Raw genomic sequence first — 17885 nt, forward strand, 5'->3', positions numbered from 1 at the left:
TTGGGGGAAGGTTGGCAAGGAGAATTCCAAAAGGCGAGAGGAGACCCCCTTGGATGGAGAGACCTTTGGAAGCAAGGAGACAAGAGTCTCTTCTCCTGGACTTTCTGGTCTCCCAATCCTACTTCCAGGGAACATCTCACAGATAAACATCTGTATTGATGTGCGGCAGTTGTGTAACGTTTGCCCTCCCCCACCCCCAGCCGTTTCACAGAACCACTGAAAATAAAGGCAGACTTCAGGAGGTGGGTGGCTGAGGGACCCATCTGGCTCTCCTGGCCACTGAACAGCTCGCCCAGGCTCCAGGGGCCCATGGACAAGCTCAGTCTTCTTACAAAAAAATGGAGTTGGTCACCTTGTGTGACACAGGTAAGTGACTAGGTGGGTGTTTAAATGTCAGTGGTAGATGACATTTAGTCGAGGGGACAACGGGTGGGGACAGGGACTTCTACATCCTCAGTAGTTGGTGGGCTCGGTGGCCAAGATCTTGGAGCTCCTGGGTTCCTGTCATCCAGATTTTCTACTGGCTCCGTACAAATACGAGAGCACATGGCGCTTGCTGAGAGCCAGGTGTAGGTAACATTTCCCAAATCACCGGCCTTCAAAAGGAGAGGAGAGGGAGGGTGGGGGTGGGGCCTGAGGCTCAGCGCAGTGTGAACTTCCATCGGGGTTTGCCAATGGGGGGATTCACTGAGTGTGTCTAACATGAGAGGCCCTGTGGGGGCTTGGCAACTAACAAGATGCAGTAGGTTCTTAATAAATGCTGGCTGGCTGGCTGGCTGGCAGAACGAATGAATGGCTAAGTGAAGGAAGGCAAAGCTCCTGGCTCCTTAGTGCGTGTGTGTGGGTATATCCGGCAGACCCCCACCTGCACTCGAGCCCCCCCTCCCCGGCCCTTCAGCCCCAGACACAGCAAGCTACAGCTCTGTGTGCTTCCCCTCCGCCTCCATTAGCTCCCGTGTCTTCTGGGGTAGGGTCTTCGTCCAGAACTGAAGCCTCTGGGCCTTCAGGGCCCGGCCCACTGCAGGCTGCGTGTTCAGCTGCAGGTACTGCTCTTCCTGGTCGAACACGGGCCAGTGGGGCAGACCCTCGCCGTTGGGGTCCCTGTAGACATGCCCTCCCGGCAGGGCAGGGGGAGAGTCACTCGGAGCCCTGCTGAGCCCAGACCTGGCACCCCGACTTGGGTCAGGCAAGGTGCCAAACGGGCCAGGTGGCCTTGGAGAATGACAGGGGGATGCTTCTAGATGTGGAAAGAAACTACCTCCCACTAGAGTGTCACCAGGAGGCAGGGCGACCTGGACTGTTTCTTCCCTTCCCGTCAGAGGGAGGCTCTGTGGGTAACATAGCACTGTCCCCCTCTTCCAGGTCACCTGGAGATGGATGGAGTGCCCAGCACCCACAAGGCCCCTCCCTGTCTGTGTGGGACCTGGAGCTGGGGAAGGAGCCACCATGGAATTAAGGATACACGTACGCTAATGAGGTCACAACAGAAAAGGGGGGCCCGCGAATGGGTTCAAGCACCCCCCCCGCCCTGGACGTTGGGGTGGGGTGTGATATCTCACCCATTTCGAGCAAAGTTAGCCCAGTATTTCATCATCTTCCTGCTCAACAGCTTTTCTTCCTCCGTGACTTCAACTACAGAGAGCAAGAGGGAAAGGGTCCAGGTGAAGGCCAACCCCAGGCCAGCACACGGGTCAGCCCCCACCACACTCACCAGCCCATGTGCAGCTTTTCTTTGGGCCCTCTTCTGCCCTCCCCCGGCCTGGCTCTCTGCCCACTCCCCACCCCAGCCCTGGGGCACCAGGCCCTCTCACCCCAACAAGGCTCATTCCTGACTGAGAAGGCTCTCTCCCTCCTCCTGACACCGGAAAGTGACTTAAGAAACAAATATGCCTGTGAAACACCCTCCTCTGCACCCATGCCAGGCATCCATGGTTGGGGTGGGGGGAGGTGGAGGGAGCATAGGCCCCATTCTGAAGAGTCTTGGACTCCAATTCTAGCTCAGCCTCTCTAGCTGTAAGATCTTGGGCACCTGGTCCCATCCTCTCTCTGAGCCTTGGTTTGCTCATCTGTCACCCTCACGCAGGGACCCAGGCAAGGCCCTGTCCCCCATTCTGGGAACGAGGAGTCTCTGAGGGACCCCTCCCAGGAACACTCACCGTAGCCTCTCCAAGAGAGGGTTCCGAAAACAAAGAGTAACTCGTCACCATGGTCTGCCCTCACATGGGGCGGCTTGCTGTCCTTGAGGAAGCTGGGCCGATGCTGGAACTCGTAGAAGTAGACCGGGGCGTGTAAGCCTAGGGGGTGGGGTGGATAGGCCATGACATGGTGGTCCCTTACCTGGGCTCTCCTGCATCACCCACGGTGACAAGATAGCTAGGTCTAAAGCTGGTTGGAATCTGAACAACGGGGTGAGCGAGCCCCTGGCTGGAGCGAGAGCAGTGGGAAGGACCTGGGTTCAAATCATCACCTCGGAGCTTCCTAGCTGTGTGGTTTTGGGCAAGTCACTGAAGGTCCTCATCTGTAAAATGGGGAAAACATCCATCTCTTAGACTAGCTTCGAGGATTTACTGAGATGAGGGACATCAAGTGCTTGGCACCTAAGGACCCAATACATAGACATGGGTTGGGACCTGGACACCAATAGACCTCACCTGGGACCTATAGCTCTGAGCTGCCCCCTCACTGGTCTGGCCTTATAGATGTACTCACGCTGAAAATTGGCTACTTGGAGTGTAGGGATCACGAAGATGCAGTCCCCCATCATCTCAGAGAACAGGGCTTGGAGGATCTGTGGGTCCCCACTGTCCCCCATGTACTCCTCCATCAACAGGTCAACAGACTCAGGAGGCAACGTCTACCCCAGGGGGATCAGAAATAGTCAGGTTAGGCAGGCTGGCAGTAGGAGGGAGGCAGCAGGGTCAGGTTTGGGGAGATGGATCCTGGGGTGGTATAGGGAATGGGAGGAAGGGGCCGAGCTCTGGGGTGACCCCAGCCTTTGCTCATGGGGGACAATGCATGGACAAGATATCTTGGGGCTGGGTTTTCCCATGCCTCTGGACAGGACAGGAGTCCCCCTCCATTGGGGCAAGACCCCAGAAGCCTCACCAACATTGTCGACACTTGCTGCAGGATAGCCTTCACCGTCTCTCTGTCCAATTCCTTCTGGGTGTCAAAGATGTTCATGGTCTGGGTAGTGGGGGAATCTCCAGTTGAGGGTAGGATGGGCCTAGAGCTCTGACGCCCTGAGCCCTGATTCCCCCCCACCCCCACCCCCACCCCCATGGGCCCCCGGCACCTGGGAGCTTGGGGCTGGGACTCACCGAGGGGATGAACCAGCCGTACTCATCGTTGTTGACACCAATGATGCTGGGGACAGGTTGAAAGTCAGCGGAGGCCAGAAGCTCCTGGGGGTGCCTGGGCAGGAAGGTCCCATCCACTACGCCAGGGATGACCATGAAGGGCTGAGAGGGCCCACAAAGTGAGGTCCCAGACAATTCCTGATGCGCTCTGAGTCCCGTTCACCCCCTCCCAACTCATCCAGGATGCTCACACCCCCTCCCCCAAGAGGTCCTGCCATTGGCTTAGCATGGCCTGGCCTCAACTTTCCACCCAGGGCTGTGAGGACACCAAGGTGTGGAGATGGAGTAACTTGCCCAGAGAATGTAAAGGACAGCCTCCCCACCCCTACTGGTCCCCTTCTTCCATACACACGTCCATTCAGCCCAACCTGGCTGATGGCCAGAATCTCCTCTTCAGTTTTGCCCCGCAGGCAGCCCACAAGGGCCTCTGAGTCAACCTGGCCACAGGCAGACAGGTTGGCCACCATCTGTAAAGAGACCAGGCAGGGGCTGGCTCATCCTTCCAGATAGGGGAGAAGGATTTGCCCAATGTCCCAGCCAGGAGCAGGTGCACCCCAAATCTCAAGGTATTAGGTGTGGATTCGGAGGTCTCAGCCAGAGGGGCTGGCCCACCTGCCTGGACAGTCCTGCCCATGACAGGGCCCCTTGTTATCCCCATTTAAGAGAGTAATGGAGGCTGAGAGCTAAGAGATGAGGCAGCAGTCTGGCTTCCCACAGTTGGGGGTACTCACCATGGAGACCTCATTGGATGAGCTGACAATGAGACCAGGCAACAGGGCCACACCGCTCTCCATGATGGCACGATGGAAGAGTCCTTGGGACATGGGGGACACGATATGGGAGGACACGCTTGTGCCACCCGCGGACTCGCCAAAAATGGTGACATGGCCAGGGTCTCCTCCAAAATAGGCAATATTTTGCTGGACCCAGCGTAGCGCGGCCACTTGATCCAGGTAGCCCCAATTTCCAGGTGCGTGCTTGTCTCCAGTGCTGAGAGGTGACAAGGACAAGCATGATGGGGCTGTCCCGGCTTCATTCAGCCGGCATTGCCCTGCCTAGCCCCGTCTCACCTGAAGAAGCCCAGCAGACCCAGGCGGTACTGGATAGTGACTACCACCACATTCTCAAAGGCCGCCAGCACAGAGCCATCATATAGGGAAGCCATGCCCATCACAAGCCCGCCACCGTGGATCCACACCAACACCTGGGGAAATAGAGGCACAGACACCATGTGGCTCCCACCCAGCCCAAACCCCACTGGGGCTGCTACCTGAACTCTCCACCACTTTTTTTTTTTTAAAGACTTTATTTATTTATTTGACAGAGAGAGACACAGCGAGAGAGGGAACACAAGCAGGGGGTAGTGTGAGAGGGAGAAGCAGGCCTCCCGCGGAGCAGGGAGCCCGATGTGGGGCTCGATCCCAGGATCCTGGGATCATGACCTGAGCTGAAGGCAGACGCTCAACGACTGAGCCACCCAGGTACCCGACTCTCCACCACTTTGGCTCTGTCTGCCTAAACACATAGAGCTCAGGCAGGAGAGGGTGGTGTCTTCACAACCTGGGCTGAAGGTGACCCAATTTCTATCAGGAAAACTGGGCTTCTCATACTTTGGGTCCCACACTATGTACCAAAGCCTGGCTCCATCTCTCCTGGAACTCTCTCTGAGGTGAAAAGAAAAGGGGGGTCATCCCACATGCATGTTAATTAAAAGTTTCTCCATTCTCGTTGGTCCAACAGATACAGCACCTGAGTGGGTCTCCTGGGCATGAGTTGGTTGGGTGAGTCTTGTGTCCATCCCAGGGCCATAGCTTCTGACCTCTGTGAGCAGCCAGGGTCCTATGACCCCATGCCCAAGGGTCAGCCACTCATGCTGGGTAAGAAACACTCTCTTGGACCCAACAGTGAGAGGCTTCTTAACAGGGTCCACACTGCAGGGGGCCCAGGCTGATCCTGTCCCTTCTAATCTTCTTGCAGAATCTTCTTGCAGAAGGGTGCTCCCACACCCCAGCCGGCGGGGGCCTGGCACTCACCGGCAGACTGGAAGCTTCATGGGCGTGGGCAGGTGTATAAATGTTAAGGTAAAGGCAGTCTTCGGACATGGAGGTGAAAGGCAGGGTCATATTCAACAGTTTCAAAACCACTGCATTCATGGTAGTGATGTTCTGCAGACACCTAGTGGGGCCGTACCACGGTCAAAACCAGATCCTGGGCCCAGATTTGTTACCCGTCACCTTCAGTCCCACTTCCCCCAAGACCTTGTCACACATGGTCCTTCCCTAAAGCCCCTCTGCACCAAGTCACAGGCCGCAGGCTCTGGGGAAGCTGGGAGGGAGCCCCGTCTTCCAGGGATGCCTCAAGGTTATGAAGGCCTTGCATACCAACACTCCTGAGGCTGGGAAATCTCGACTCTTGGGGGTCTCTGTGAGAGCTGTGGGTTGCAAGTGTTGACATTCAGCACTGTATTCCTGTACCCAGACAGGCGTGGAACAGGGGAGTAGCCCACATCCGTGTGCTGCCCGAATGAATGGATATTAACTTCTCATGAGAAGGGCAGTGGGACAGCCCTCAGCTCCAATCAGGCTCTCAGGCTCTCAGGGAACCTCATCTCTCCTACTGAGTTTCCAGTTGCAAGAACATACACATGCCCTTTGGCCCATGGCAGCTGGCCCTGTCACTGGCCCAGTAACTGCACACAGAGGGGGTCCTCCACTCCTCAGGGATCTACAGTACCTGCTGCTGGAGTCAAGGGCTATTACGGGGTTCATGGAGCCAACCCAAGCCTCCCCTGGTGGCAGAGAACACCTGACATGGCTAGAAGTGAGGCAGATGCGTGTCTCTGCTTTAACTGTCAAGCCTGGAGCCTGGGCAAGTTACTTTACCCTTCCAAGTGTCTGCATGCTCCTGGGAAAAATGCATGTGGGGATCCACTAAACTCAGAGGGGAGACTGGCCTTGACGGTTTAGATAAAATGACAACTGCAGCCTGGCCCAGAACTTGGAGTACCCTCCACCCTCCACTGGAGTTCCTTGGACTCCCTGCTTACATGGCTGGGTGGGAGGTCCCATCCTTTACACCACTCCAAGGTTCAGGAGGCTCGGGGGGTGCAAATCGCAGGGGCCCTAGAGGCGGCTTGGCAAAGGGAATTCCCAGGAAGGTGTGGACTCCCACATCAGTATCTTTTACATGGACGAGGCTCCCCTGCACCTGCCCGGTGTGTGTGGTCCGGATGGGGCTGGCAGAGTCCTGGCCTGTGAGCAGAGAAATGGACATCAGGGTTGAGTCTACCCATCAGCTGCCCTCCCAGGCTATTGATGTTGCTGGCTGCTTCCGGTCCTCAGCTCAAGGAACTCTGATCTACAAATACTTGCTTTACAAATTTCCTGCCTTTAATCCTGGGTGTCCACAGCACACCTCCCCCCACGCTCCCGCCCACTCCCCCAACTCTCTTCGCTGGGTCTGGCCCCAGCCTTTTCCACCACACTCGGTGAGGCTTCCTGGGACCCAGCACCATCGTTGAGCCCCAGGAGCTTCAAACAAATGGTCACATAAGCTTGAAGGGGTGAGAGTATCCTTTCTGCTGACAATGTGGATCACATGAGGCAGTAGAACTGTGGGAATTGGACACTCAAGGCTCCTGTCCCTAGGGATCTCGTGCTCTAAGTGGTAAGAAATGACATAAAGAAAGCATCTTTCAAACCAGGAGTGATGATATGGTGAGGAGAGCTATGTAAATGAGGCACCACTGTAACTAGACGGTAAGAAGGACCACCCGCCCTACTATGGGTATCAGGGAGGGAGGAAGTGACTGAGGTCGCCTAACACAAGGAGCCCAGGTGAGATTCTTAACACACAAAGAATTTCTACAAATGAATAAGAAGTGTGCCAGTTGTGCATATTTGGTGAACGAATATGAAATGGTGAGGGAATACGTTCAGAGTAAGGAATACAAATAAATGGCTCATATGCCAAGGAAGAAATGTTCACTTCACTCATGCTAAGAGAAAGACTCGCTGGAATCTGACTGTGATGTTAACAACTGACTTTGTCACAAAAAGCAAGACAGTCAGATGATGTATGTTTTCTGATGGAAGTCCATAGCCCCACATGAAGTAGTTTTGCCCCAAAACATAACAAAGCAGAACCTGAAATTGAAATCTGATCAACCCTGTAGAATACAAATAAATGAATACAAATGTACAGCCACGCATACCAGGGGCAGGGAAACAGTTAAAAGACACCATATGGATGTAATCAGCAAAGCCCAAACTCTGGGATCCTCTCCAGAACAACTAAATTGGTTTCTTCGATATAAAAACAAAATTACAAGGAAAATAAAAGAGAGGCAGAGGGAGACTGAAGACTCAAAGAGAGTCACATAAAAAAGGCTGATAATAACACACATTGGTAAGGATGTAGAAAAACTGGAACCTTCACACCTTGCTGGTGAGAAGGTAAAGTGGTGCAGGTGTTTTGGAAAGCAATCTGGCAGTTTTTCAAAAAGTTAAACATAGAGTTACCATACGACCCAGCAATTCTACTTCTAGGCATAAGCCCAAGAGAACTGAAAACATACATCCACGCAAAAACCTGCATGTGAATGCTCATAGCAGGATTATTTACAATAGCCAAAAAGTGGAAACAATCCAAATGTCCATCAACTGACAAATGGATCAATAAAATGTATCCCGCCTGTACAATGGAACATCATTCAGCATACAGAGAAAAAAGTACTGAACATGTTAACATGGATGAACCTTAAAAACCTTACGCTCAGTGAAAGAAGTCCGTCACAAAGAATCACATATGGGATGATTTCATTTATATGAAATGCCCAGAACTGGCATATCCATAGAGACATAAAGCAGATTGGTGGTTGCCTAGGGCTCAAGGTGGGGGAAAGGAGGAATCGATGTGCTGAACTTTTGAATATACTAAAAACCATTGAATTGTATACTTTAAACAGGTGAACGTATACTATGTGGATTATATCTCAAAGCTGCAACACATCTACCAATTTTCAAAGTATGGACCTTATTTGAATCCTGATTTAAAAAAAAAACCCTGCTAGTATCATTTATGAGATAATATGAAATAGGAACATTTAGCTAGATACTTGATTACATTAAGAAATCATGGTATTGTTATATGTATATATATTCCTTTTCTCTTAAGAAGACATAGAAATATCTACAGATGATATAATATCATCTACAGATGATATAATTTGCTTCATATAATGGTGCAAGGAAGAGGTGGTCGTCTAGACAACACCAGGTTGCTCAGGTCTTGATAAACACTGAAGGTACGTCATGGATTCAGTGGGTGTGTTATACTGTTCTACCACAGACCGGAAACCCTTTGGTGCTGTGTGACTGCAGGCAGCACCAACCCTCTCTATCCCTCAGGGTGCATGGAGATAAGCAGTCAGGCTCCCAGTTTCCCTGGTGTCATCTCCACCAGCTCCTGCCTGCCTGGAGCTTTCCTTCCGCAGGTTCAGGTTCTGCTTCTGCAGAATTTGGCCAACCTGAGCCTGGTTCATAATAAAAAGTAAAAAACAAAACCAAAAAACAGCCTCAGGGATCTATACTACCTACAGATCAGAGACAACAGGGCATGAGGGACCTTGAGGTGGACCCAGAAACTGAGTCCTGAAAGCAAGGAAGAGCTCTCAGGAGTGGGCAGTCCCACCTCCCTGCCTTTCCTCATACGGTCCCCTTCACCCTGAACAAAGGTCGTTCCCATTTCTACATCTGGGGGAATCCTGATCGTGCACCCCTTCACGGAAGCTCTCCCGGGTTCCCCAGTCACAGCTTATTGCTCCCGCTCTCCAGCCCCGAACACCCTTATCAGGCCTGTGACCATGAGGACAGTGAACTCAGTGACTCCAGTTTTGAGGAGAGGGTTGTTGGTATTGTGGAGGGGCTGCAGAAGCCTCGCCGCCCCTTCTGAGGAAGCCCAAGGGGGTCTGGGCAGAGGGGAAGTGGCCATGCAGTGCCCGCCTGTCACTGGTTTTTGCCTGTTCAGAGCCCACTCCCCTGCCAGACCCACCTTTCCCTTCGCAGCTCGCCTGCCTATTCCCTGCTCAGATCACCTACTGGATCAACACTGATGCACATGCTTGATGCCAGAGCATGTGGATAAGGCCAGGTCAGCAGCCGCTCACAGGTTCCACAGAGGGCAACTGAGCAATGTCTTCCCAAGTCAAAGGCCCACCCCTCCCCCCAGTAACATGCTGTCTACACAGGTGGGATATCTGTCCACGTAATTCACTGTGGCCACTGGCCTCCAATGCCTGAAGGTTGTTGTGGCAAAGGACACAACCTGTTGAAATGTCCTGATCAGAAGCCAGTTACATTAAGGATGCTTCCTCTTTGAAGAGAAACCCTTGCAGGAAACGGTATGAGGAAGCTCTAGCATGTATAGCTGTGGGGAGGTCACCCCCTATGTCAGGAAGTGGAAAAGCTGTGTGCTAGAAAGGGAGGGAGTTTGTGATCATTTAGGTGAAAACCAAGGATGTGTGCATCCTCTGTGCATCCTCAGGAGTAAATTCCTGAGCAGTGTGTAGAAGGCCCTGGGGATCCTAATGGTCCCTTTGCTCTGGAGACCAAAAGGTGCCCTCACCCGATAGATGCATGGGGTGAATAGGATATGACAATCTCTCCAACAGACAGGCTTTAGGATGCAGGGGTGTGGGCTTGCGCAGTCAGATTCCTCAAGAGCCAGTAATCTTGACTGGAGCCCCTTTGGAGGGGCACTTGGCAGGTGCTGGGACACCCCTCTGGCCAAGGGCGCAACACTCAGAGCCAAACCGTGGCAGGAAGATAATTATTATTTTTCGCAGGCAACGCTAGCTCTACCACAAACACTAAGAAGGAAACGTCCTGAATCACAATCACCACTCCCGCCTGAATCGCCAGGTGCCGCTCAGAGCTCCTGACCTCGCTTGCCCCTCCGTACAGTGTGACCTTGGTCAGCCACGACCCTCTCTGCACCTCAGGGGGCCCAGCCAGGGGTTTCGAAGCATTGGGTCTGGTGCAAGTTTCCCCATACTGTGGTTCTCCACCCTCATCCACCTCCCTGGGGCCTTCCCTCAGGTCCTGCCTCTGCAGAATCTGGCAAATCCCACCCCAGTCCTTGCCGCCCCTCGAAAGAGCCTCACCCTGGCCCAGGACGAGGAAAAGCAGGAGCCCACAGACCACGGCGTTCAGCCGCACGCGAAGTCGGTCCAGCAGCATGGTCTATTCGCAGCACATTGCTCTTTTCACCCAAAGACTGCCCTGGTGCCCATCCAGGGCAGTTCAGAGTGTCTCAACCAGGTCTGGAGTTTGGACTGGTCTGGGAGTAGGCGGGGCTAGCTGGGCAGAGAAAGCAGTGGGGGGCGGGGAGGCGCACTGAACAGCAAAAACCAGTGACAGGCGGGCACTGCATGGCCACTTCCCCTCTGCCCAGACCCCCTTGGGCTTCCTCAGAAGGGGCGGCGAGGCTTCTGCAGCCCCTCCGCAACACCAACAACCCTCTCCTCGAAACTGGAGTCACTGAGTTCACTGTCCTCATGGTCACGGTTCCGGGCTGGAGAGCGGGAGCAATAAGCTCTGACTAGGGAACCCGGGAGAGCTTCCGTGAGGGGGTGCACGATCAGGATTCCCCCAGATGTAGAAATGGGAACGACCTTTGTTCAGGGTGAAGGGGACCGTATGAGGAAAGGCAGGGAGGTGGGACTGCCCACTCCTGAGAGCTCTTCCTTGCTTTCAGGACTCAGTTTCTGGGTCCACCTCAAGGTCCCTCAAGCCCTATTTTCTTTAATCTGAGGGTCTCCGCGGGCCTCCTCCCTATTCAGCCACAGCCTGCCTTTTGAAATGCATCCATGACTGTGGCATTATCTTAAGGACAACCGCAACCCAATCCTATGGCTTTCCCTCTCCCCACCTCCCGCAAAGATCGGACACTTTGGACTCTGCAGGGCACTCTGGGGCCCAGGTAGAATGGGCGGGGCAGAGGTGCCTCACCGGGAGGCTCCGAAATGCAGTAAACGGTGCCAGGACAGAGGACCCTTGGTACGCGGGGACCCGCCCAGCCTGAGGGCCGACTTCCTGGAGGAAGTGGTGCCCGAAGATACGCCTGGCCGGTCTTTAGTGTCCCCGAGAGCCAGCCGTGGCCTCCGCCGTCCAGCACCTAACCTACGGGCTCGAACGGCCCCGTGCCGCTCAAGTGCCTTCTCTGTGTATTCGCCGGGGCGGTCTGCATTTTTCCGGGTTAACGTACAGAGGGCACCGAGGCCACCGCTCCGCCTCAAAACACAGGTCGAGTACGGGCACTGCAGCCTGTCACACAAGCGACCCCGCCGCCACGCCACGCCCCCTGCCCGTTCCCCGGAAGTGCTCCTGCAGGAGCGGAAGTGCGCGCCTACAGCGGCCGACGCGGTTTCGGGATGGTGGGCGGCGGCGGCGGGGTAGGGAGCGGCCTCCTGGAGAACGCTAACCCCCTCATCTACGAGCGCTCTGGGGAGCGACCGGTGACCGCAGGCGAGGAGGACGAGCAGGTTCCAGACAGCATCGACGCGCGCGAGATCTTCGATATCCGTCGCTGCCGCGCGCGGGCGGGTTCGCGGGGTCCTGGGAGGGGGCTGAAGTGATGATGTCCAGCAGTTAGTGGCGCTGTATCAGGGCCGGGCATTCCCGGCGGAGGGCTCTGAGTGGACCAAGGCACAGAGTCCCTTTTCCTTAACTTGCCACATCTGATTCGCTCCATTAATGACCCGGAGCATCCACTGACACTGGAAGAATTGAACGTAGTAGAGCAAGTCCGGGTTCAGGTGAGTCACAGCGTCCGAGAGGGGCAGATGGTTCGAAAGAGTCAGAAAAGCTCATCTGTACCAGGAGACTGGCGTTCTGTCGGCTCACGGACTCGTCAGGGGGTCTTCGGAAGGGGGTGGATTGTTGTGCCCATTTCGTGGATAAGGAAACAGGCCCCTGGAGGTTAGACGATTTGCCTGAAGTAACATAGTAAGAAGAAGGGAGTGCCTTCTGAGATCCCATTCTTCAACCAGGTGAGCGATCCTGAGAGCACGGTGGCCGTGGCCTTCACACCCACCATTCCACACTGCAGCATGGCCACCCTTATTGGCCTGTCCATCAAAGTCAAGCTTCTTCGATCCCTTCCCCAGCGTTTTAAGGTAAATTGGAACTGAGCCCCCGGGGTAGGACAGGGGTGAACTTCTGCTTCTGAGGAAGACATGGAGAGCATGAACGTGAACATCAGAGTGAAGCCTGCACGGATCCCAAGTAGTGGTGATGAAACTGGGAGGAGCCTTTCCAATTGAATGGGACAACAGATATAAAGGCCTGTGCTGGAAAGTGCAGAAAAGTAGTGAGTGTGGCAGGAAGGGGACGAGGAAGCTGTAGATAGATTTGGAGCATGGATGGGGCAGAGGCAGGCCTTTAAGTCAACAGTAGCAGCCAGTTCTTTGGGTAGAGATGGAGTGGCTGTGGGTGGGTTTGGGGCATAATGGAAGGTCCAGAGTCCACAGTCACGATTAGGAGGATCAGTGGAAGGTGATGAGTGGGGGGAACCGGGACGAGGGGATAGATAGGTGATAAATCCTCACACCCCCCCTCCCTCCCTCCCAGATGGATGTGCACATTACACCGGGGACCCATGCCTCGGAGCATGCAGGTAAGTGTGGGCTGATGTTGAGGCGTTGTCCCTGAGGCTTCCCCCTTGCCATGGTGGTTTGTAGGGCAAGACGGAAGGAGGAGGGCTGGGTGGGTGACTCCTCAGTGGAGGTGGCAGCCTAGAGTGAAGCTGGCTTAAGTGTCCTATGCTTACCATGTTCTTCCAATCCTGCCCTCTCCCTCTAAGTACACAGGACCAGGGTGTGTCAGACCTAATAGTACAGGGGGCAGCAGGTGGTTTGGGTAGCTTGGTTGAGGCTTGGGGTCCTGGGAAGGAGGTGACAGGAGGTTGGTGCAAGTGTGTATGTATATATACAAGGGTTAGAAGTGGAGCTGGTTGGCAGGCTGGCCAGAGCCGGGCTTTGATCCTTCTCCATTCCTTTCCCATCCAGTGAACAAGCAGCTTGCAGATAAGGAACGGGTAGCAGCCGCCCTAGAGAATACCCACCTGCTGGAGGTTGTGAACCAGTGCCTGTCAGCCCGCTCCTGAGCCTGGCTTCTTGCCCCCAGTCACACCCAGGTCTCATGGCCTTGTTTTCTTGAATCACTGACAATGAGAAACTAACATTTTGCATTTTGTAATAAACCCTTAATTTATATTCATTTTCCCAGTGTGTCTCAGAATCTTTCATCTTGGGTCATCCCGGGTTTGGGAGGAGATGGTAATCGTGAGTGCAAGTTCCTATACAGGCTGGGATGATGAGATACAGTGCATTTTTAAAATTTCTTCCAATGGTTTCATTAGGAAAAGTTGCAAGTATACAAAAAAATTGAAAGAGTAGTGAACACCCTCTATATCCATCATCTATATTTAACACTTGTTAACATGTTGCAACATTGGCCTTATTTATGTGTGTATGTATAATATAAATGTATTTGAGAGTAAACTGTAGACACATGAGCCTTCACTTCCTAAGTACTTCATCCTGGTCTCCTAAGAGTAAACCTGTATAACCATAGTACTCTTACCTGGCCAAAATTGAAAAATTCTCTACCACCATCTAATATCCAATCGTTTATAAATTTCCCCAAAATATCGTTCATCGTTGTTGTTGTTTTTTCTTTAAATCAGGCTTTGGGGCACCTGTGTGTCTTAGTTAAGCATTTGACTCTTGGGGCGCCTGGGTGGCTCAGTCGTTAAGCGTCTGCCTTCAGCTCAGGTCATGATTCCAGGGTCCTGGGATCGAGCCCCACATCGGGTTCCCTGCTCTGCGGGAAGCCTGCTTCTCCCTCTCCCATTCCCCCTGCTTGTGTTCCCTCTCTCGCTGTGTCTCTGTCAAATAAATAAAACCAAAAAAAAGAAAAAAATTGACTCTTGATCTCAGCTCAGGTCTTGCTCTCAAGGTCTCAAGCTCGAGCCCTGCATTAGGCTCCATGCCCAGTGTGGAGCCTACTTAAAAAAAAAAAAAAAAAAAAAAATCAGGCTCCAGTGATACTTTATGTATTGTATTGGTATCTCTCTTTAGCCTCTTCTAGAACTGTCACCCCACTCCTCATCTTTTGATCTTTTTTGACATTGACTTTTTTGAAAGTCAACTCAGATGAGTTGTCCTGAAGTCCTGCAATCCGTGTTTCTTTGCTACGTTTCCTATAAACTAGAAGTTGATTGAGTTGAGATTTGAGTTTATTAATGAGAACCTTGCCCAAGAGTTTTGTCTGTATCCGCTAGCATCCACCAGTAGCTGTGCGATGCCTGCTTGTCTCACTGTTGGTGATGCCCGGTCTGGTCCCCTGGTCAGGGCAGTGACAGCCAATTTCTCTGTTCAAAGGACCCTGAAGTGCCCTCTTCACCAGCATCCCCAGAGATGTGTGTCACTTCAGGTGCTGAGGTCTGGGCCCTCTGCCTCCCCCAACCCTGTGCCCAGAGCACAGTCGGTCACCAGCATGGACCATGGGTTTGGATCTGGGATCAGCCAGTTAGAAACTATAATGCTGTGATTCCCGGCCTCAGTTTCTTTCTCTGAGGATAAATAGGAATATTAAGCCTTACCCTGGCCACTTCTTCCCTGCGAAGGCTCAGGTGTGATTGTGGGCAGAGACTTCCAGAGGCTCTTTGCAGATCTGTTGAGGGTTGCTGACAACATTGAGCCTGTCCTGAGAGTGGGCACTAGCTGAAGGTCAATCCTCCACCCAGCCCTGCGAGGCAGTTGCCTATTTCACAGATGAGGAAACGGGCTTCTGAAATAAATAACTCACTCCCCAAGACCTCCAGCCAGGGAGTAAAGAGGAACCTGAGCAGTTTGGCACGTACTCCTCAGCTGGCAGGGGGCGCTGTTGCCTGGATGGAAGGGCCTACGCCCCCACTGTCCCCCCACAGCTGCCAGCCCCCAATTCCAGGAAGGAGGGGCTTTGCCACCTAGTGACCAAGATCTGGCTGCCCACGCTTAGAGAGATGAAGTCATCAGCCCACATTCCCCAGTTTCTTCCTGTGTAATGTGGGCATAGCTGTGACGATCACTTGGGACTGCTCTGTGAAGATTTAAAATGGATCTGCACCCATTTCAGGTGATCTTCCAGGCACTGTACCCCCTCTCCAACCTTTCCAGAAAGGCAGGGTGACCAACCAGAGCCCCTTGGGCCCAGGGAGCATTCCCAACCACCTGTATCCAGCTGTGGGCTTCACCATGTGTGTACCTCTGCCCTGCCAACCCCAATCTGTCTAAGGTGTCTGTGGCGTCTGTGTTCAGCTGGGGTTGGGAAGTCATGGGGGAGGTAGGTGTCACTGAGTCATTCAGCTAGCCCTCCTGGCAGCCAGGCCATGGTGGGCAAGGGACATCAAGCTGCTCCTGTCACAGCTGGCATATCAGATAGTCCCCTTGTCAATCTTGACTCATCTGTGCGTGGCCTCTGGCTGCCTGCAGGGACACCATCTGTGAATCCTGGGCTAGTGCCCAGGGAACTTTCTGGAACTCCAGCTGTTTGTACATGGGTATGAGATCGGGGTGAGGTTTGAGGTCTCTGAAGCCCTCTGTCAGGTGTGTCTGGCTCTGCTATTTCTGGCCTGTGACTTCTCAGGCTTTGGTTACCATGTCTACAAAACTGGAACAACAAATCATAGCTGGAGAGATTGGCCCAGGGATTAGATGACATGTATGAACATGCCCAGCTATGTCAATTTGTGCTTATTATCATGCCCACAGCACAAGGGCCTGACACACAGTAGGTACTAAGTACAGGTCATTGAGATGAATGAATGAATCGAGTCTTATTTATTTATTTTTATTTTTTAAAGATTTTATTTTATTTATTTATTTGACAGAGAGAGAGAGATAGTGAGAGCAGGAACACAAGCAGGGGGAGTGCGAGAGGGAGAAGCAGGCCTCCCGCGGAGCAGGGAGCCCGATGTGGGACTCGATCCCAGGACCCCGGGATCATGACCTGAGCGGAAGGCAGACGCTTAACGACTGAGCCACCCAGGCACCCTTTTTATTTTTATTTTTTACTTTGTTTGTTAAGCAGGCTCCACGCCCAGTGTGGGGCTCAAACTCAAGACTCCAAGATCAAGAGTCACATGCTTTACTGACTGAGCCAGCCAGGTACCCTTGAATGAAATGAGCCTTAGAACAAAGGAACTGGGGCATAGGGGCTGTTGTGTGAGGAGAGCTGGGGATACTGAAACCCAGCCAAGTTCCCTTTGCAACCTTTTGCTCCTGGAGGGAGAGGGAAAGGTGTGAGGTCCCACAGAGGGAAGGTGGGTAGGGAGGGGAGAGGAAGGGTATCTGCAATGCCCCTCCCCTGGGCAGACCACTGTTTTGGAGAGAACGGAACAGAAGCAGGAAAGAGGAAGCAGGAGGGGGCCCCAGATTCACTCAACCTGTCCCATCGACACAGGGATGGTAAAAGTGTTCGTACTGAGATATGACTATATGCCAGGTCTGTGCCAACCATTTTACCTCTGCATTTCATGTTTTTTATATCTTATAACAACCCCCATACAGACATTATCCCTGTTCCACACAGGAGGAAACTGAGGCTCACCCAAGATAAATGGGCAGAGGGGAAACAGCTAGTAAGTGGCAGAGCTGGGATTTGAAGGCTGGGCTGTCCTGGGTGTGTTCCAGACTCAGTTTGCTCCTTCTGGGTAACCAAGCTCAGCCCAAGAGCTGGGAGGACCAGGAGCGGGAGTGGAGACGTCTCAAGGTCACGTCCTGGTCTTGGCTCCTGGGGCCCCTGGCCATACCTAGGCTTGTGGTGAGTGCGTCTGGCCTGTTGGGGAATGCCTGGGGCCTGACTGGCGCAATGTGGATGCAGTTTGCTTGGCAATGAAAAAAAACACTGCTGAAGTCAAGAGTTCAGATTACTGGAGGGGAAACCCAGCCCCAATTCCTTGCATGGCTCCTGCTGGGAAGGGTCACAGCTACACCACATACCTACCTTCTGCTGGACATTCGGGGGTTATTTTCAGGGGTAAGATCATATCTGAGGTGGGTAGGAGGGCTCACAAACAGCCCAGGCCAGGATTCCTGATGGGAAGTGGTTTGCTGGCTCTTGAGACGCGTGTCCTGGCAGGAGGCTCCACCCACAATTCCCTCTTGGCCACTGGATCTCATCCAGTAAGCTGGAGCCAGTCTGGGGTTGCCCAGGCCCCCAAGACCCCGGGGCCATGGGAAGGACACAAGCGGCCAGGACACCCCTCAGCCTAGCTGCCTACTTTGAGGACCTCAAGACCAGAGAGTCCTGCATGAACCCCCTCATACTTACCTAGCCAGGCTCTCCTCACTCCAAGGCCCTCTCAGCTGTTGCCAAGGAAACTGATAGAGCAGCCAGAAAACCCCACCCAGGTCTCCATGGCAACCTTCAACAGCCCACCAGGATCTCCATCGGTGATGTCACCTGCACCCTGAATGGGCGC

General features: G+C 53.4%; 2 protein-coding genes across 2 annotated transcripts; one reads left to right on the top strand and one right to left on the bottom strand.

Annotated features, from left to right (window-relative positions):
• Window positions 1-34: 34 nt before the first annotated feature.
• On the bottom strand, window positions 35-10709 carry CES2 (carboxylesterase 2). Its single transcript, XM_025888865.2, has 12 exons — window positions 10522-10709; window positions 6406-6610; window positions 5393-5534; window positions 4430-4563; window positions 4091-4349; window positions 3728-3826; window positions 3321-3461; window positions 3106-3186; window positions 2710-2854; window positions 2157-2294; window positions 1560-1632; window positions 35-1101 (listed from the first exon to the last, which is right to left on the bottom strand). The coding sequence occupies exons 1-12, from the start codon at window positions 10595-10597 to the stop codon at window positions 915-917; spliced, it is 1680 nt and encodes a 559-aa protein (XP_025744650.1). The 5' UTR covers window positions 10598-10709; the 3' UTR covers window positions 35-914.
• Window positions 10710-11748: 1039 nt separating this feature from the next.
• CIAO2B (cytosolic iron-sulfur assembly component 2B) lies at window positions 11749-13636 on the top strand. Its single transcript, XM_025888867.2, has 5 exons — window positions 11749-11935; window positions 12095-12174; window positions 12409-12534; window positions 12989-13034; window positions 13426-13636. Exons 1-5 carry the CDS (start codon window positions 11791-11793, stop codon window positions 13521-13523), a joined length of 495 nt encoding a protein of 164 aa, XP_025744652.1. The 5' UTR covers window positions 11749-11790; the 3' UTR covers window positions 13524-13636.
• The last annotated feature ends 4249 nt before the right edge of the window (window positions 13637-17885 follow it).

Source organism: Callorhinus ursinus, unplaced genomic scaffold, assembly GCF_003265705.2.
Source record: "Callorhinus ursinus isolate GAN/ISIS: 27379988/994484 unplaced genomic scaffold, GSC_fseal_2.0 scaffold37, whole genome shotgun sequence".
NCBI lineage: Eukaryota > Metazoa > Chordata > Mammalia > Carnivora > Otariidae > Callorhinus > Callorhinus ursinus.